Source organism: Cervus elaphus, chromosome 11, assembly GCF_910594005.1.
Source record: "Cervus elaphus chromosome 11, mCerEla1.1, whole genome shotgun sequence".
NCBI classification, from domain to species: domain Eukaryota; kingdom Metazoa; phylum Chordata; class Mammalia; order Artiodactyla; family Cervidae; genus Cervus; species Cervus elaphus.
The window spans coordinates 95,217,426-95,238,735 of record NC_057825.1 but is presented as its reverse complement, the minus strand read 5'-3'; the positions used below and the strand labels follow the sequence as shown (position 1 = coordinate 95,238,735).

The 21,310-nt window shown below is 40.8% G+C and overlaps 1 protein-coding gene and 1 long non-coding RNA gene across 3 annotated transcripts in view; both read left to right on the top strand.

The window, feature by feature from the left end:
• The first annotated feature begins 35 nt into the window (after positions 1 to 35).
• LOC122703925 lies at positions 36 to 10,275 on the top strand. Its single transcript, XR_006343668.1, has 4 exons — positions 36 to 834; positions 2,744 to 2,942; positions 9,269 to 9,334; positions 9,574 to 10,275. It is a non-coding gene; the product is annotated as an uncharacterized LOC122703925 (long non-coding RNA).
• A 6,246-nt stretch (positions 10,276 to 16,521) lies between these two features.
• Positions 16,522 to 21,310, top strand: part of TMEM182 (transmembrane protein 182) — a 47,233-nt gene continuing 42,444 nt past the window's right edge. Inside the window, exons 1-3 of one of the 2 annotated variants that reach the window (XM_043918495.1) lie at positions 16,522 to 16,848; positions 17,086 to 17,185; positions 18,841 to 18,939. In XM_043918495.1, coding sequence (XP_043774430.1) covers positions 16,717 to 16,848; positions 17,086 to 17,185; positions 18,841 to 18,939 — 331 coding nt within the window. In that variant the 5' untranslated portion in view covers positions 16,522 to 16,716. The remainder of the gene's footprint in view (positions 16,849 to 17,085; positions 17,186 to 18,840; positions 18,940 to 21,310) is intronic. The other variant, XM_043918494.1, reaches the window with a different exon arrangement.

The window sequence follows — 21,310 nt, the reverse complement described above, 5'->3', positions numbered from 1 at the left end:
GCCGCGCGCCTCTCACCTTCTTTCAGGGGCGGAGCTTCTGACGCAGGCGCAGGGAGGTGGGCTCCGCGCGGCCCCGCGGGCTCGCGACCCGCCCAGAGAACGGGCGTCCGTGCTGGACGCGCGGCAGCTTTGTGATGGTGGTGATGATGCTCTACGCACCCTGGGGATAAAGAGCCCGCCTCGCCCTGCCATTGCCTGGCTGGAGGGAATTGCGATGATGAGCCTTTAGCTCAGAAGTGACGGGGTGTCCCAGGGGATCGCCGGCTTTGGCGGGAAGAGACTCAGAGTGGGCGTGCCTAGTTGTCGGTGACTGACCTGGAGAAAGAACCTTCGGCCCCTCCCAGCTTCGTTTTTCCCACTTGAAACACAGGAGGACCCAGTGTGGACCAGCCTCCTGGAGGGGTGAGGAGTCTATATATTAATACAAACATCGCCCCAGCGCTTTTTCTGGGACCTGCGAGGGCGGCTCACTTGTAGCACATTCGCTGCCGTCTGTCTTGGCAACTTGGAGCCTCCTGGTTTGGAGGGTTTTTATCCCAGGAGGGCTGACCTTCCACGAGGGGTGGGGCAGAGGTTCCGCTGTGTTCGACAATGAGACCATCAGCTGGATGGTTGGGCCTCCCGAAGCCACCAAACCGTCAGGAAACCCAAGGGGACCTTCTCCCGGCTGAAGTGATGGAGCCGGAGTACCGAGGGCAGGTTGGGTGATCGTTTCCAGTGGAGTGAGGAAGGACTCTGCGTGGAACGTTCCAAAAACAAGGAAACAAAAGAATGTAGAACTGTGGAAGAATCAATTCCTGGACTCCTGAAGAAAGACGTTCATCCTTGCGTGAGGTAAAGACCCCTGATCAGCTGATGTTTAGGCTGAGGGCAAGGGAAAGAAGAAATAGGCCGAAAAAAGCAATAAAACAAACAAACCAAAAAAAAAATCAAAACAAACCACACACAAAAAACAAAAACCCCCAGACAAAAAAATCTCATTTTAGAAATCAGTGTCTCTTGTTATTCCCGTAATAGGTGTTTTCAGTAATAAGGTGATTAAAGGAGAAGTTGCAGACTTCTTTTAAAGACATGAAGAGTTTATATGTTAATTTTCATGCTGTCCTCAGTTTGAATTAGGTCATTAACGTTACTGCTATTTCTGAAATAAATCTCTACAAAGGTTTCCTTTTTTAGATAAAGAGCCTTAGTCTTAAAAAAAAAAAAAAAAAAAGGAAGAAATAGGTAGTAAAATAAAGAGGGAAGCCACAGAAACCAGCTATGACTTTGGGGCCATTTCCAGGGTAAGGACTGTTGAGGTTTTGCCTATTTTCTGTTATGCATGTGGGTGTTGGCACATGCTCACTATTTTCTTCTGTCTTCTTCTTCCAAATATAATTTTACAGGTCCTTGAAGTTTAATTTTAGTAATTTTTAAATTAATTAATAATTTTAGTAAATTTAGCTTAATTTAGTCTTTAGGTAACAGAAAATTCAGTAAGACTGAATTTGAGGAGTAGAATGGGTACAATGACTGTTGCGACGTTTTCCCTTCGTGGTGTTGTTTTACGAAAATTGAAATGTGAACAGAAGGATGCATTTGGAAGCCAGGTAGCCAAAGAACGGACTGTACCGGTGATCAGTTTATTGGTATCAGCTCCAAATACATGCATCGTTGCTCTGTTGTGTGATCTTGGTGCTGGACTCTGTAGACACATCTTTGCTAGCTGGCACGATGTGAAACTATGTCTGTAGATGATGCTGAGGGACACTGCATGGGGAAGGAGCTTCTCTGACACACTGAAGTGCTTTTCTCTCTTCTTGTTCCTGCAGTGTGTGGCTGACTTGTTAGACATCTAGTGGTCCCTAGCCCCTAGCAAGGTTCTGTGACACGCAGCACATTCCCTGGGCATCCCAGCTGGTTTCCAGGAGAACCTCCCAGGTGCCCCAGCAAGTAATTTCCTGGCCATTTCCACAGGCACTGCTCGGTAGCTTCCCAGTGATTTTCATGTTTCCCAGCTGAATGCAGTAGGTAAGCACAAGATATAAAAGACATCTGTAGTTGGTAGAAAGATATAAAACTGTATTCATAAACCACATGGTCATCTATGTAGAAAACATTAAGGAAGTTACAGAAAAAATTTACTAGAACTCATAAAGTAAGGGTAACGAGGTTGCAGAATACAAGATCAATATACAAATTATAATTTTGTTCCCATATGCCGCAAAGCAGAATGCAGTGGCAACCCACTCCAGTGTTCTTGTCTGGGAATTGCTAGGGACAGAGGTGCCCGGTGGGTGCAGAGTCAGACATGACTTAGCGACTAAACAACAGCAACAAATGCTACAGAAAGCAATTAGAAATTGGAGTTTAAAAATCATTTTGTAAACATGAAATGTGAAATGGGGATACATTTGACCAACAATTGTGCAAAGAGACATCCCTTTTTCTTTGGACCTGTTGATGCCTGTACTACTTAGGGGTAGGCCAAATGGTAAACCTGTAACTGTTCCTATTTATGCCACAGCTTTGAAAGATGTTGCATATCCCCACTGGTTAAAGATAAAGCTTACTTACAGATTATAAAAATGATAGATACTCTAAGCCCAGTGTTCTCACTTGAAATGAAAATCCACTAGATGTGCAGCATCAATATGGACATCACTTTTGTGGGATGTGGAGGCAAGAGAAACAGATACAAACATGCTAATGTTTATGCTGCTCATTGTATTATGAGTAATAAAGTCTTTTGTTTCTGATGCAGGCGTCTCATGTCTTCTGCTGGCATCTGTGAAACTGTAGTAAGCTAACTTAATTTTTAAATGGGACAAGATTAAATTAAAGACTTAACAAAAACCTGTACACTGAAACTACAAAACGTTGCTGAGAGGTATGAAAAAGTGTATAACTAAATGGAGAGATGTATACCATGATCATGAACTGGAAGACTGAATATTATTAAGGTAAGCATTCTCATTTATAGTATGCTGCATTGGGATCCAACTCTTCATCATTTGAATGTCTGCAGATGAAAAGAATATACCAAGAGGTGGTGGGATATGGAACAATAATTTTAGTGGGAATGTGTGATGTCACAACCAATTTGGAAAAGAGATTGAAAATATCTTAAAAAGTTAAACATACACCTAACATATGACCCAGCATATGAGGTATTTACCCAAGAGATAAAGGAGCATATAGCCAAACAAGATTTTGTACACGACTATTGCTACAAGCTTTATTTGCAATAGCCCTAGACTGAACACAACCCAGATATCTGTCAAGTGAATTAGTGAACAAGTTGTGGTATTACTACTTAGCAATAAAAATGAACTATGAATTCATGCTACATCATCGATGGATCTCAAAATAGTTATGCTGACTGAGGAAGCCAAATGAAGAGGATATGCTATATAATTCCATTCATATAAAGATTTTAGAGAACTCTGGTTTCAGTTCCAATGTGTAAAGAGCTTGGCGGTTGCAGCTTCCACACTGAAAAATAAGGGAAAGAAAGATGACAAAGTGAAAACCAGTAACTTTTTAAGTCCATAGTAGCATGTGCTCAGTCATGTCTGACTCTTTGCGACCCCATGGACTGTGGCCCTCCAGGCTCCTCTGTCCATGGGATTCTTCAGGCAGGAATACTGGAGTGGGTTGCCACGCCCTCCTCCAGGGATCGAATCTGGGTCTCCTGCATTTCAGGCTGATCCTTTACTGTCTGAGCCACCAGGCACCTGGGAAAAGGATAATCAGACCACTCCAGCACCCTGTCTGTCTTTTGGTCTCACGTAATGGGAGGCAGGGAGAAAGCTAAGCAATGCTTCTGGAAGTCACCATCCAAGGACTCAAGCTCACTGAAACAGATTTAATCATAAGCTTATAAAAGTACCCCCACCTTATGAAAATATAAACAGGGCTTTGCTATAGTAACAGTAAACTACAGCTGAGAAAGATGTAAGACAGAGACCCTATTTTAAAACAAGTTTCTAGGGAAGTTCAAAGGCAACAGGGATAGGGGGAAAAAAAGGGAAAAAGAGGAAACTGAAGTCTCTGGCACCTACAGTTATGAAAATATTAAACACAACCTAGCTCCAACGCATATTCACATAAAGCCTTATGCTAAAAGCCCCAGTACCTGAGTTTTTAGTACCTAATACATACATTCAACTTTCAGGAAAACAATTATGATTTTATTAGAAGAAAAATAGTTTTAAGAGACAAAGCAGGCATCAGAACCAGAGTCAGATATGACAAAAATCTTGTAATTATCAAACAGGGAATTCAAAATAACTGTGATTACTGTTAAGAGCTCTCATGGAAAGTAGACAAGATATAAGGACAGATGGGTAATATAAGCAGATACAAAATATCTGAGAATGAATCAGAAGGAAATGATAGAAAGCAAGACCATTGTGATAGAAGTTAAGATTGCTTTTGATGGGCTCATCAGTGGATTGGACTCAGCCAAGGAAAAAATCATTGAGATTGAAGTTAAGTCAATAGAAGATTCCCATACTGGAAAGCAAAGACAAAAAAAAAAAAGTGAAAAAAATTAATCAGAATGTTGAAGAACTGTCAGTCAATTTCAAAACATATATACAAAATTGGGATACTAAGGCAGGAGGCAGATGGACACCGCCCCTCCAGGGTAAAACAACTGGAGATTCATTCTCTATTGACCAAAACTCCAAGACAAGAACAGCAGGCAATTAAGGAAGGAGGCTGAACCCTGCACAGATGACTTATTTCTCGTTCCCAAAGTCAGGAGACCTTCCCGACCATGCACACACAGAAAAGGCTTCTTGGAGGCCAAAGGGGAGTCATGTCAAGGGATGTTCTACCTATAGACCTTTTCAGTAGGATCCATCTTGGCTGAGAGATGTGTGTGCACATATGGAAAGATCCTAAGATATACCAAATATGGACTGTGGTGGTGGTTTAGTCGCTAAGTCGTGTCCGACCCTTGGTGACCCCATGGACTGTAGCCTGCCATGCTTCTCTGTCCATGGGATTTTCCAGGCAAGAATACTGGAGTGGGTTGCCATTTCCTTCTCCAGGGGATCTTCCACACCCAGGGATCGAACCTGGGCCTCCTACACTGTAGACAGATTCTTTCCAACTGAGCTACCAGGGAAGCACAATATGGACTGTGAACTCCCAGGCAAATCAGAATGGTTGGCCAAAGGAAACTGGAAGAAATGCCCCATAAAATTAATTCAAACTACCACGAAGGCACAGCTCAGGGACTCTCCCTCTGAGTCTGCCTGTGTGTCTGTCTACATGTATTGTTCTCATTTTCCTCCTAATAAATACTTTACTTGCTTCACTGCTTTCCGTCTTTATGGAAATTCTTTTCTGCAAAGCTGAAGCACCAAAGACCTTGGCACTGACTGCTGGTCTAGTGGTGAGAATCTGGTGCTTGCACTGCCCCGACACAACCTCAGTCTCTGGCTGGGAACCCAAGCCCCACTCCAAGCTATTGTAGGTCTAGGCCACCTGAGATCATATCTAGAAGAAGGGAGAGAGAACAATTAAAGTAAAAATAGCCTCACATTTTCCAAAGTTAATGACAGGCAACTGTACACACAGGCACATGAAACTCAGAACAGCAAGCAGGATAAATACCAACCTCCCCACACACACATAAGACATATCATATTCACAAATGCAGAAAGCCAAAGAACAGCGTCACATTCCACTGGATCTAAAATTCAGCTAGATCAGCAGGATAGCCGTTCATATCAAGATCACATTGACCACAGTCTGGGCCATAAAATAGGCATTAACGATCTCAAAAAAAGAGAAACAATATAAAGTATGCTGGGTACCCCCAATGGAATTAAACTAAAACTTGATAATGGAAAGTAACTGGAACACTCAGAAATATCTTGAGGTTAACAGCACAGTTCTAAATAACACATGGTCAAGGGTGAAGTCTCAAGATAAAGAAGCATTTTCAACTAAATGAAAATGAAAATACAACTTGTCAAAGTTGTCAGATGCAACAAACATGCACTTAGAGGGAAATTTACAGCTTTGAGTGCATGTGTCAGAAACAAGAAAGATCTAAATCAGTAATAAATGCTTCCACTGTAGGAAACTACAGTTAGAGCAATTTTATCTTCTTCGTTTAGAACCAAGTCTCTGATCTGTATCACATCCCTTCTTCCTGAAGCCTTTAACGTTTCTTATCTTCTGTGCTGGCAATGAATTCCCCCTGTTTTTATAGTATGGCTAGGCTTGATTTTCCCTTCACTTTTATTTGAGATGAAATGTGGGTTTTTAATTCAGTCAGTCCTTAAAAGATATCACTCTATTGTATTCATATCTGTATGTTCTCTGATGATGTGTCTGCTGTGTCCTATCTGTGTCTTTTTCTTCTCTGGGCTGTGCTTAGCCACTCAGTCATGTCTGACTCTTTGAGACCCCATAGACTAGCCCGCCAGACTCCTCTGTCCATGGGGATTCTCCAGGCAAGAATACTGGAGTGGGTTGCCATGCCCTCCTCCAGGGGATCTTCCCAACCCAGGATCGAACCCAGGTTTCCCTGATTGCAAGTGGATTCTTTACCAGCTGAGCCACCAGGGAAGCCCAAGAATACTGGAGTGGGTAGCCTCTCCCTTCTCCAGGGGAACTTCCTGACCCAGGAATTGAACCGGGGTCTCCTGCATTGCAGTGGATCCATTACCAGCTGAGCTACCAGGGTAGCCCACTTTTTCTTCTCTGGCAGCCTCTTAAGATTTTATCTTTTTCTTTGATACTCAGCAGTTTGAATATGATCGGCCTACTTGTATGTTTTTTCTGTCTTGGTTTTAATCCTGCTTTATTTGCACTGAGTTTCTTTGTTCTGTTCTTTGATGTGTCTCTAATTTAGGAACACTTTCAGCCATTATTTCTTCAAATATTTCTTCTGCCCCATTTTCTGTCTTGTACTTCTGGGACTTCAGTGATACGATAACATGATCTAAAGCTATTGCCCATTAGACTTTGAATGATGTGTTCTGTTTATTTTTTTCTTTCACTTTTTTTTTTTTTTTTTATAATTTTAGCTAGGATAATTTCTGTTGATTTGTCTTCAAGTTCACTGGTTTGTCCCTTGGCTGTCTTTAGCCTGCTGATGAAATTGTCAAAGACATTCTCCACCTCTGTTACTGTGTTTTGACGTCTAGAATTTGCATTTGATATTTTACTTATAGTTTACACCTCTCTGCTAAAGATGCGTATCTTATCTTACACATTGTCTTTTCCAATATAATTTTTAACATCTTTATCAAAATTATTTTAATCCCATTGGGGTATAGTTTCAGCATCTATGTCATATCTGTGTTTAATTGTGATGATTGCTTTGTCTCTTCAGCCTGCATTTTTTTTGTTCTTTTTTTTCCAAAACAATATCGTTGTTTAGTGGCTAACTCGTGTCTGGACTGTAGCCCACCAGGCGCCTTCTGTACATGGGATTTATTATTAAGATATAATTTGCATGCTACCAAACTGGTAGTTTTGATGGACATTTGAGTTGTTTCCAGTTTTTGGATATTATGACTCATTCTGCTATGGACGTTTGTGTACAGGTTTTTGTATAAATACATGTTTTCTTTTCAAAGTGGGGCTTCTGGATCATTTGGCAATTCTATGTTTAAACATTAGATGAACTGTCAAACTATCTTCTAGAGTGCTTGCACCATTTTATATTCCCACTGGCAGTGTATGCTGCTGCTGCTGCTGCTAAGTCGCGTCAGTCGTGTCCGACCCTGTGCGACCCCATAGACGGCAGCCCGCCAGGCTCCCCCGTCCCTGTGAGTATATGAGGGCCCTAATTTTTCCACATCCTCTTCAACATTTACTTTCCAATGATGGTGGATTTACATTTTCTTGATGGGAAGAGTGTAGGATTTTGTGTAGCATTTGGTGGTCATCTTTTCATGTGCTTTTGGGTTATTTGCATGTCTTCTTTGAAGAAATGTCTGTTCAGACACTTTGCCCATTTCTAAACTGTTTATCTTTTTATTATTGAGTTGTTACGGTTCTTTGTATATTCTAGATACAAGTCCTTTATCAGATATATAATTTGCAAATATTTCCCCCACCCTGCAGGTTATCTTTTCACTTACTTGGTAGTTTCCACTGATGAACAAAAGTTCATTTCATTGTTGTCCCATTTATCTAATTTTTGTATTGCTTGTGCTTTTCCTGGGTTATATAAGAAATCATTGCCTAATTCATGGTCATGAATATTTATACCCACGTTTACTTCTAAGAGTTATATGGTTTTAGTTCTTACATTTAGGCCAGTAGTCTGTTGTGAATTATTATTTTTTGTGTATTTTGTGAAATAAGGAGAGAGTGGGTCATGGCTAAAATGTCAAGGACACTTGGTGTTCTTATAAAAATCTAAGTAGTCTTTATTTTGACTAATGTTCTATTTGCCTTTAGGACAATTTCCTTAGGCTTTAAATGTTCAGATGTTTGAAATAGATTTCACGGGTTACATTTGCTTCAGTGGGGAATGGATCTGTGGAGCCCAAGCTACCATTCTGGAAATACAGCTCAAGCTGGTTTTTCTTGCTTTTTACACGTCCTGTGATATTTTGTTGAAAGTTTGGCATGCTGTATGGGACAGCAGGTAGTGAAGTTATGCTATTACTACTACACACACACACACACGCACACGCACGCACACACACACTTTTCCTTCAGCCAGCCGTTCAGTGTGAGGGTGTGTGTTATTCGGGTCCAGAGTAGTGTGGGGGTGGTTTCTCGTTGCCATGGTGACCCCCATCGCGCCATGGGACCTCCTTTCTCTAGCGCAGTGCTTCTCACCTGAGGGTGACTCTGCCTCCTAGGGATATTTGGCGCTGCCTGGGGCATGCTGGGATTCGGGCTGTGCTCCTGACATCCAGTGAGTAGAGACTACGGGTGCTGCTGAATGTCCTGCGACTCAGAGGGCGGCACCCAGCTCCCACAACAGAATCATCCAGTGTCCGACGCCCGTGGCGCCGAAGGTGGGGAGCACTGCCCGAGTGCTGCCTTCTGTTTAAGGTGCGGGCCGGTTTGCCTCACCTTTCACTTGCAGGAAAGGTGGCTGAGTGCTCTTTCCAGCTTTCTAAATTTCAAGATGGAAATGGAAGTCTTACTGATTTTGTCACATTGTGTTATTTATTTGTCAACTGATACTGAGCTGAGATGTGCCCAGAACATCTCACTCCTGACTTTATTTCCCTGTTTTGGGATGACATTAGGGCCCCTTCCTTATGATCTCGTTTAACCTTAATTACCTCTTCCACAGGTCGTAAGTCCATGGAGGTTAGTGGATCAATAAGCCCCAGGCTCCTAGAACAATGCCCAGGACAAAGTGAGTGCTCTGTGTGTGCCCGAGGTGTTACTATTTTGTTGCTGCTGTCGTTGTTATTTAGCTTTTGTGCTATTTGAGTATCCTCGTAGCTTCTAACTGTATCCCTTTTGCGTGCATGCCAGTTGCTCAGTCATGTCTAACTCAGTCCATGGCGACCCCGTGGACTGTAGCCCGCCAGGCTCCTCTGTCCATGGGATTCTCCAGGCAAGAATACTGGAGTGGGCTGTTTCCTCTTCTAGGGGATCTTCCTGACCCAAGGATCGAACCCCTGTCTTCTGCACTGACAGACAGATAGATACTTTTACCACTGGGCCGCATGGGAAGCCAGCTGTATCCCTTAGCACATGTATGGTCAAATTAAACAGGACTTAAACAGGGACTTGACTGAGCAGAACATGAAGAGAAGGCTGAAGTACCTGTGGCAGTTCTGACTGTGTTCACATCAATGCAACACCAGCTGTTTCTCCAACAGAGGCCTGGGGACACAAAGAGGTAACAGGAATGTGTCTCCCCGCCGTCCCACTCACTCCTGAATTGGATTGTCGTTCCTCTGTGAGTCGACTTGAAGTGGCTCACAGACCCTGGAGTCATCTGAGCCTTCTATAAGTCTCTTCTTGGAAAAGTCTTTGGAATGGAAATTTTAAAAGTCCATCTTCATCTTGATAGGTAAAGAATGACCCAGTGACAAAGGTTTTTAAGGGGAAGGCAACATACCCCAGAGGCAAGGATAAATAAAAATGTCTTTCTCTAAGTTAAGACTCAAATAATGTATGCAAGATTCACTCAAAGCGCTTTCATAGCCTAGGGACCAGAGAGGGGAATCTTCTCATTCGCAAGACTTCTGGTATAGGGAGTATAATGTATTCCTTCAGAAAAAAATACAAGGAAACAAAGGGATGAGTAAGTTAAAATCAAAATTGCCATCATTAAATTTATATTTGTTATATAATACACACATTCCTATAAGTTACATTTTTTTCATTTCTACTTTCATATATCAAAAAATTTCCCCTTTGGTCCCCAGTTTTGTTTCTGAAGTGATATGTGTGTGTGTGTTGATTTTAATCGAAAGCAGGTTTAAAAAAATAAGTTCCAAGTTTTTTTCCACTTTCAAGAGTTAATGCCCTTCAGCACACTAATGGAGTTCTTTGGGGAACTGATCTTGGAGCTGGGCATCAGACCCTTTTTCAAAGTGGAAGATAGTTGTGTAATATAATCCTTTTGTGTGAGTTCCTTGTGTAAGTAGCTGTCAATTCAGTGGAGTGTAAAGTGCCCACATGAATGAGTGAATGAGCCTGTGGATGGATCCTGATTCACTTACATTCAACGTAAGCTATTTATCAGAGCCTTAGTACTGGGATGGCACCATCTTAGTTAAGGCTGGTCAGCATCAAACTCTGAAAACAGCAAATCCTTGCACTGCAGTATTTGTGTGATAAAACTCCCTATGGACCTTAGTGTATGGAGGAATGCAAACTTTACCTGCGGCCAGCAGATGGCACTGTTCAACCCAATTTAATTCAACTCAGATGGCTATTTGGTCAGCCAAGTTTTTACTGTGAAAGTGAAAGTCACTCAGTCCTGTCCGACTCTTTGTGATCCCATAGACTATACAGTCCATGGAATTCTCCAGGCCAGAATACTGGAGTGGGTAGCCATTCCCTTCTTCAGGGGATCTTCCCAACCCCGGGATTGAACCCAAGCATCCCACATTGCAGTCGGATTCTTGACCAGCTGAGCTACCAGAGAATCCCAAGAATACTGGTGTGGGTAGCCATTCCCTTCTTCAGGGGATCTTCCCAACCCCGGGATTGAACCCAAGCATCCCACATTGCAGTCGGATTCTTGACCAGCTGAGCTACCAGAGAATCCCAAGAATACTGGTGTGGGTAGCCTATCCTTCTCCAACAAATCTTCCCGACCCAGGAATCGAACCAGGGTCTGCTGCATTGCAGGCAGATTCTTTACCAGCTGAGCTACCTACTGAGAACCTACATAGGGCGTTGTGCTAGGGTTAGGGATGTAGCTGTAAACAAAGACAGAACCTCTATCATCCCCCCGCCCCCCCACAAAGTTTATTTGTTGTTCCTATACTATGTGCAGGATGAGAAGGCTTGTAAAGATAATCTCGTGAAATTACAGGCTGTGGTCCTATTGTCACGTTGTTGGATGGGGGAGGAAGCAGGGAGCATGACATACAAGACCCAAGAACCACAACACAAAAGAGACTTAAAGAGGTCATTAGGGTCACAGAGACCTGTGGTGATGGTTCATGGGCAGTGAAAATCTGTTTAAATAGTGATCAAAGGGAAACAATTGATTTTAGGGTCATCACTCAGTCTATTGTCTGTGTCTAGGACTTGGGACCACAAACCTTTATCCATAACCTTTAGGGCCAGGTGTGTTTAGAACTCAGAATTTGGGGTATTTTGAAAAAGTAGCACTATGTGTGTACTGTACATAACCTAACACCCTCACCACCACACCCCTGTGGAACCTGGTGAGCACTGTAATCAAACGCGTTTGTGCTTGTGCAATCAAATGTATAAGAATTCATACTATAGTTTATATGCATCCTCATGCCAATCAGGTTTGGTTTGCTGAAAGCTTTTGGTTTTCAGAAATTTTTAATGTTGGAATGGCAGACAAAGATTGTGGATCTATAACATAGTATTCCAAGACAAAAAAGAATTTACCCTCAAATCTCCACAAAACCACTTCTGTTTCTGAAAGTTTGATTTCTTTATTTATTTACACATTTGTTCAGCACTTTTGGATGTTGAGCATTGTCGTCATCCCTGTATTTTTTTTTTAAGAATAAAGTAAACCAGAATTAATTTTTTTTTGTAGAATGTTTAGCTAGCTTCAGTAGATATGTTGAAATAATTAAGACTATTGCAATATCAAGATTGGAAATTATGACCGTAGAAAAAATGTTTTGCTCCTTATCACTCACAAATTAAACATGACTTGGGATTTCTGTTAAGTTGTAGTGTGTTTACTGGTTAAAAAAAAAACACAGTTAAGTAAATAAAAAGACATTGAATCAAAACAGGCAAAGTCTTCCATTGTTTATGGTCATCTATCCTTTGGTTGTCAGGTTTTATTTAATTTGTAAAAAACAAGGGAGGAGTTTACCACACTACCTTGGAATGCTTATGATCTTTGTATCCTCAAGATTTTAAAAGATGGATTTAAAAACTGTTTTAGATTGAGAAATTAATTTAAAAATAGTTTTTGCCATAATTTCTCTCAGAGACAGCAGACTCTATGTGGGATATTATTTCCAGGAAGTCAGGAGGACCCCATGCAGAGCTCCCCATACTTACGTCTGGCCTTCTGTATGCCACCAGGAAGATCTTTAACTCCCACCCAGAAGGACTTTAGATGCTGAAATTCCTGCCCAAGAAACAGATTATTTCATATTCTACCAACTGAAGGCTTATTTGTACTCAAGGCATCTAATATGCTTAGGATGGTATCTGCCACAGAGCAGATGCTCATTAATATTAGTTACTATTATTCACCTCCGTTTACATTTCTGACAATCAAGGTCTCCCAAGGGATTGAACCTGAGACACCATGCTTGTGCCTTGGCAGGTTCACTGTGATCATCGTATCCACATGAAATAGACTCAGTATTCACCACAGGCATGGGCACACACAGTAGTGATGGAGTTGTCCTGCTATAGGGTTACTGTGAGTTGGGGTTAGTCGCTAAGTTGTGTCCAACTCTTGCATCCCCATGGACTGTAGCCTGCCAGGCTCCTCTGCCCATGGGATTCTCCAGGCAAGATTACTGGAGTGGGTTGCCATTTCCTTCTCCAGGGGATCTTCCCAACCCAGGAATCAAACCCAGGTCTCCTGCACTGCAGGCAAAGTCTTTACTGACTGAGCTATAAGGGAAGCCACTGTCAGTTGAGGTCGATGCTAAGGTCTGTCTGTCTCCCCGCATCTCCCGGTCTTTCACTAGAAAAGAGATGGAAAGGGAGAAGATCCAATGTCTGAATTTGTGAACACATCACAGGAACACAGCAGCTGTTTAACAATTATGCTGGAGCTTAGACAACATTTTAAGCTGCTGACAGACTTCAAGAAAGAGATAACTGAATGATCGCTGGGAATATTTTAGGAATGGTGGTAAATTAGGTGTTTCAAAGGAAAGGCAAATGGTCTAATTTTCTTAAAAAGAAACTTTTTGACCCCTGGATGGTAAATTCTATTTTATTTCTAAAGAAGAATCGACAGTGGATTTTTTAAAAGATGGTTTGTGATTATCTGTAGAGGAAGCACAGACTCTGCTAAAATCCTTCTCTACAGGTTTCACAAAGAACAGGCAAGATGAGCAATATTTCTTCCTGATGGATCACCAGTTAAATAAATCAGGCTGTGTACTTAACATCACAGCCAAGAGTCATAATACAAGTAGATTTTTATTTTATTTTAGCGCTCCATATATGTCAAGCACTATGATAAACATTGAGGATAATGATAACTGAGCTAAAGGAGTTAAGTTTTATGAAATCAGAACTAAAGTTTTATGAAATCAGAACTAGTCTCTAGTATTTTTCTCAAATAGTTGCCCATGAATGAATGGTTGAAAACAATTAGATTGGTTAATTAGCTGCTTTGATATACATACACACACACATGTGTGAGTGTGTATACACATTTTTATAATGATGCTTATTCACTTTTGGATAAACCAAAAATGGTGAAAAAAATAGTTGATGAACCTCTTCCAGAAAGGTGATATTTTGTGTGTGACAGAGATAAAAATTGAGATGAATTGTTTCAATAACAAAATCCTACACTCTTTTCTACTTATTTAAAAAATCTAGTTGCTTGTATATATGTGTGTGTTTGTGAATGCATATGCTAAAGATTTGGTATTAATGCATAGGTTTTTTATCATAAGCCATTACGATATAAATACAATGAATTAAACTTTTCCTATAAAGGTTCCTCTTCCTCTCCGAGTAACAACATTGTTACCTACAATAAAACTGCATGATCACAACTACTGTTATCTTGGGAGGGGATGTGTGGGTGAGCAGGGAGAATTATTTGGGGTGACAAGAAGCTTATTACTACAACCGCTATGCGCCTTATTCCAATGAATCATTTTTTCCCCACTAGCTCATGAACTCCTCATGGTCAGGGCCTGTGTATCTAATAAAATGCCTGGACAGTCACAAGCTCCCAATAAGCACTTCTTGAAGGTGCATTCTTTCCACCCATCCCTCAAGAAAAACCTCTTAATTTGATCTTATATTGCATTAACTATAGAACAGCATCTTTAATAGTTTCCTACTGCTGCCGTAAAAATGTAACAATACAAAGTTAGTGGCTTAAAACAATATGAATTTACTCTTCTGCAATTGCAGAGGTCAGAAATCCTCAAAGTCAAGCTGTTGGTAGGCAGCACTCCTTCCTGAAGGCTCTTGGGGAGAATCTGGTGGTTTTTTTTTTTTTCCCTCTTCCATGCTCTACAAGCTGCCCACATTCCTTGGCTTGTAGCCTCTCTCCTCCATCTTTAAACTGGCAAGTCTTTGACTCTTTCTGGAGTCACATTTCTTTCTCTGACCACTGTCAGGAAGGATTCTCTACTTTTCTTTTAAGGGTTCATGTGTGTAGATTGGGCCAACCCTGTATAATCTAGGTCATTGCTATGTAAGGTAAAGTATTCATTGATTATGTGGTTATGCTTAGGATTAGGGTGTGAACATCTTTGGGAACCCATTATTCTGCCTATCGGGGGCTTCCCAGGTGGCTCAGTGGTAAAGAACCCACCTGCCAATGTAGGAGACGCAGGAGACGCAGGTTTGATCCCTGGGCCAGGAAGATGACTAGAGGAGGAAACGGCTACCCGTTCCAATATTCATGCCTGAAAAATTCCATGGACAAAGGAGCCTGGTGGGCTACAGCCCATGGGATCGCAAAGAGTCAGACACAATTGAGTGACTGAACATGCACACGAACACACACACATGCAGACACACACACACGATTTTGTTTCTAAGGACCCATCCCATGTCAAACAAAAGTGGTGAAGGAAGCTGATAGAGGTCAGATGCCTCTTCAGAAGATGCAGAGACCACTGTTACAACTGAATACAAAAGACAGTAATCATTAGAGACAGTGAAAGTTTTCAAATATTGTGCAAATACTTAAAAAATTCTCTCTGGCATATTTAGACATGGAGTGAAAACAAAGAAGTGAGCTAGAGATGCTAGACATGAAGAATGTGTAGATTAATTGCTATTCGGTGACTTGTAGGGGGGTCAAGTAGGACTCCCTATTTTAAGGAGGTTGAATATTTAAATGAAAGAAACAAAAAATGTGGGCTGTATTTTCTCATTTTAATCTAGAAAATAATATATTTTTGAGACTTTTTTCATGAGTCTACTTTGGGGATGATCATTTGGAATAACTTGTACAGGATCTGGGAACTGCAATTTATGTCATAGCATGTGCTACATAAAAGTACTTTGTTCTGCTTTAAGAATTTATGTTACCATATTCTTGATCTTTTAAATATATTTATGAATTTCTAGGTTGTGAACCTGAACTGTACTTGGTGTTATGTTAGGTCAGTTGACCCACTATTTTCTATTCCAAAAATATCCAAAAAGAAATTAATTGCAATCCTCAGAGGACCTCACCAGGTTCCTCTGACCATGGAATTCTCCAGGCAAGAATACTGGAATGGGTTGCCATGCCCTTCTCCAGATCTTCCAGACCCAGGTGTCAAACCCAGGTCTCCTGTGGTGCAGCCAGTGTCCCGCATTGCAGGTGGATTCTTGACTGATTGAACTACTTACGCCTTTTCTCCAGTTACATCCAAGAGAGGTCTTTGTGGTTCTTTACACCTGTGACGTATCTACCCTTGTAGAGGGTCCTCAGTGTCTGCAGAGTTGTCATGGCCATTCTGGATCAAGAGGAGCCGTTCAGACACTTAAGACTTTGGGCCAGTGCTGGCAGGGACCTCACACCATTCCGTCATCTTTCCACTTCTCCGGATTGCCCCACAGCAATAAGGATGATTCCGGCCAGTTCCTGATACTACCCCCTCCACCATCAGGGGAAGGTCAGCTATTTTTTGATCCCCTGGGGAGAGAGGCAACTCCTCAGTCAGTGTCCTAAAATAGCCTGCCATTCTCAGCTGCTGGGCTGGAGGCCCTCCAGGGGAATGCAAAGGCAGCAAGAATCCACCGCCCGTGTGAGTGGGACTCTGCTGAAACACCAACTAAGAGACGCTGCTCAAGAAGATCCTGCCTGCTCAGAAGTCTTTATTCTTTTTTTTTTTTTCAATTGAGGATCTGGGTGTCCGCTCTCATTTATTTTCTTATTTTATTTCAACAGAAACCAGTGAATTGACAATGAGACTAAATATTGCCATCTTCTTTGGGGCTCTCTTTGGTGCTCTGGGGGTTTTACTCTTTCTGGTGGCTTTTGGATCAGATTACTGGCTTCTCGCGACTGAAGTGGGAAAGTGTTCAGGTGAACAAAATGTGCGTTTCTTCTTCAAAATATTGCCGTACTTGGTGGTAACGAGGATAGCCTTACATATCTTCTGCGAATCCACAAATAGCAGTGGAATGTCTGTTTCTTCTCGGAAGAGATATGTAGAAAGCTAATGATCACTATTATTTGGGAAACAATATGTTGCTTAAAAAATTTCCCAGATGTAATTATTCCGATTGTGTTCCTTGTATTGATACCAGTTACTTCATTTGTGTTCTGTACAGATAGAAAACGTCACTTTCCACCATGAGGGATTCTTCTGGAGATGTTGGTTTAATGGGATTGTGGGAGAGAATGATTCCAATATCTGGCAGTTCTGGTACAGTAAGTACAATTCAGCTTTATTTCCACCCCCTCCAACCCCAACACCTGGCTTGTCAATAAAAAAGAATAGTTTCTTATTTTGGTGTACGTCACTTACAAAACAGGATTGGATTCCTAGCTGTGGAATCTCAATGGGGTATCTTTCAAAGGTTCCTTTCCAAGGTTACTGATTCCTTTTCAGTAAACAGAATTGGCTATAGAAATAATTATTTTATTTCCTAACATAAAATTGCAGTCAGTATTTATGGCAGAATTGGACAATCCACTATTTCTTCACTCACATTTAAAATACATCATCCTTAACAAACAAAACAAATATTATCTATAGTATGTTTTTGGAGTGTCTATTATCGCTATGTTGCAAATAAAATGTTTTTATTTTGGGGGCTATAAATCCTTGAAATCACAAATTAAAAAATTCAGAATTAGAGATGTATTATTTTATAGTAACAGCTTCAAAATTTAAAAAAAATCTTTTTTTATAATGAAACAATTATGAGCAGTGACAGATGAAAGCTTGCTCTATTAAGGCTTAAACCAAGTTTGTGGGCAATATCAAGAAATGCTTTGCTTTTGATGTTTCCACTCTCTTACAGAAACTTTAAAGTTCTTTTTTGAAATAGAGTAGCTCCTTAAAAAATACAGTTGCATTCTTTCAACTGTATTTTCTATATTGTTGTTAATCTTTGAAAATCAATTCACTGAAAATAGCTAGCCTTTATCTTATTGCATCCAACAATGAAAGAACTGTTTATTACCTTCTGACTTACTGTGGGTTGAAATTATTAGTCTTCTTATCAAAACTACTCCTGTGATAAATCAAAGTATGGCATTTAAACAAGTCAAGATTATGGAGTATATCATAAAAATTTGAGATCACAGAAGACAGGCCAATAGTAAGTTGGCATATATTAAAAGGAACAAAGTCATGATGAAATGGCATTTTGAGAGAAATATTTCATAGAGTTTATGATTGTCATTTGGGGGAGGAGAATAAGCATGTGATCTGCCGATGAAAATTATCTACGCTTTGGTGAAGTGAAGTCAGACTTTGCAAGGGGAAGAGTTTGCCAAGACTTAGAGAAGGAGAAAATATTTTACTCCTTAAAAGGTATATGATGAAATCATCAAGATTTCAAACAACATTAAAGTTCTTTCTTGTGGTTTCTTCAAATGCTAAAAATAAACTATAATCATTAACTTGTATGGTCTATCATCTACATGTTTTCCCTGAAAGTGGAATATAGAAGAAATTTTGCATTAGTTAGAACCAATCATAGTTAGATCTAAATTTATTAGATTTTTAAGCAACTTTTTTTTTTCTGTGCTGGGCATTATGTTAGGAACTGGAAAATACTGTTGTAAAAATGAATGAAATCTGGTGATTTCAATTGTAGGTGATATTAAGGGCATTCTCTCCCCTGGATTAGGTCATGAGCTAGATGTTTTAGGTGAATCCACTTTCCAGGTCTCCTGTGCTATTCCATATGAGACTTTTAAGGAAGTTCCTCCCTATTCAATAATTCTCTGAGTTTGTTGATCTGTAGTTTTATTTTGCTTGTGTGCCACCCACAGCCTGTATTTCTCCTCTACTGGGAACAAGTCTTCATGTAGCCTCTCAGTAACGAATACCTCTGTCTTGCCTTCCTTCGCAGCCAATCAGCCCCCATGGAAGAACTGCACCCACGCTTACCTGTCGCCATACCCCTTCCTGAGAGGCGAGCACAATTCCACCTCCTATGACTCTGCAGTGAGTAAGTAGTGGGTCCTCAGGGCGCCTCCAGAAGGGCGGTCTTTCTGAAACACTCCCCCACACAGCAGCTTTGTGGGCAACCAAAAAATAATTTATAATTTCAATGTGGTTTTGAGAGCAGTTATATATAAAATAATAAATAAGATGTCATTTTTATTTATTTATTTATCTTTGATGTGGACTTTTTTTTTTTACAATCTTTATTGAATTTGTTACAGTATTGCTTCTGCTGTATGTTTGTTTGGCCATGGGGCATGTGGGATCTTAGTTCCCCGACCAGGGATTGAACCCACACCTGCTGCTTTGAAAGGTGAAGTATTCTCCACCGGACTGCCAGGGAATTCCCAAGATGTCACTTTTAAAATACCATTTATAATCTTGATAAAATACAACTTTGGTCCAAAATCAAAGCCCATTTGCTTGTTGCTTATCATGATAATTTTTTATAAGTGTGTTTGTTTTCTGATATGAAAATAATGGTATTCTTCAGGAAGATGGGCTTCCCGGGTAACTCAAATGGTAAAGAATATGCCTGCAATGCGGGAGACCCAGGTTCAATCCCTGGGTTGGGGAGATCCCCTGGAGGAGGGCATGGCAATCCACTTCAGTATTCTTGCCTGCAGGCCACAGTCCATGGGGTAGCAAAGAGTCGGACACGACTGATACATACACATCAGGAAGAACTGCTCCATAAGAGTTTAACTGATGTAAAACTAGTCTTACAATGGAAAACATTGTAATATACACCCTGATTTTAAAACATTTTTGCCATTGTCATACATAAGAATATGATTGCGTGCTAAGTCATTTCAGTCATGTCCGACTCTGTGACCCTGTAGACTGTGGCCCACCAGGCTCCTCTGTCCATGGGGTTCTCCAGGCAAGAATACTGGAGTGGGTTGCCATGCCCTCCTCCAGGGGATCTTCCTGACCCAGGGATTGAACCCACATCTCTTATGTCTCCTGCGTTTGCAGGCAGGTTCTTGACCACTAGTGCTGCTATTATGTTACTGTATTTCTACAAAATGATGAACTTTGTTGTGTATGACATTCCGCAGAAGGACAGTCCTATGCTGTTAACTGGGAATCATGATTGCCCAGCTTCTTTCATGTTTTCATACTACTTTTTCTATAGAAAGTATATAAACTTAGTTTCTGTACAAGGTACACAATATTTAGCACATAAATCTAATTTTTAAAAGTACATGAGCTCAGTATGTCAACTTTATTCTCAGCTGGTTTCATGAAGTTTTTCATAAGAGAGTGTTTATCCTAAGCTTAAAACTAAGGGTTGGTACAGAATTTAGTGGTGTCATTAACAGGGCCAAAAACAAAAATCTGTTTTTCAAAGAGAATACTTAACATTTAATATTCTGGATAAATGTGTATTAGTTAGGATTCTCCAGAGAATCAATAGGATTTGTGTGTGTGTGTGTACAGAGAGAGAGACTGAGGTTAATTGATTGATTGATTGATTAAGGGGGAGGTTTTAAGGAATTGGCTCATGCTGTTGTTTGAAAGGCTGTTAGGTTTGAAATCTGGGGGGCAAGGCTGCAGCTGGAGATTCAGATAACAGCTGATGTTGAGGTCTTGACTCTGAGTGCTGGAGACTTGGGTAGAATTTCTATGGTGATGGTACAGTCTAGGGGAGGGTTCTTTCTTTTTCAGAAAATCCTTTTTTGTTTTTTAAGTCCTTCAATGAGGCCCACCCCCTCATACTGTGGGATAATCTACCTTACTGATAGTCTGCTGATTGTAAACACTGACACATCAAAATGTCTTTAGAGCAGTTTTAAGGCTACTGTTTGATCAAGCAGCCGGGCACCATCGTCTAACTAAGCTGACACATAAAATTAACAATCACAGAACTCAATGAACTTTTACATCCGTCATCCATTTTTTTTCATCTTTATATAAAATATGAATTTCCATACATTTTAATTTTGTTTTGAGTTTGTCAAAGGGTATAGCATCTGTTTAGATCACATTATTAACATGACGTGTTATGGAGCAGGTATGGATCTGGGTAGGAAAAGGGGTGAGGCCGTGCTTGTCCACCAGACTTGCCGGAGCTCAGAGGGCCTGGGGCTGCTGGTCTTGATAATAAGTGTGGTGCAGATGCTCTTTCCTGTAAAAATCTGCCTGGGTTCCAGTGCAACCAAAAATAGATAAGTAAAGTTCCCCCATCATTTCATAATTGTTTTAAAAAACAGCTGTTTTTTAAAACAGTCACCTCAGTCACACTTGCCAAACCTCTTACATCATTTATGATGTGGACTTTCTCACTGACGACAGAGGACATGGCTTGGGAAAAAGGCAGATAAACTACTTTGTGTTATAAAAAGTTGCATTACAAAAAGTTATGGAAACGA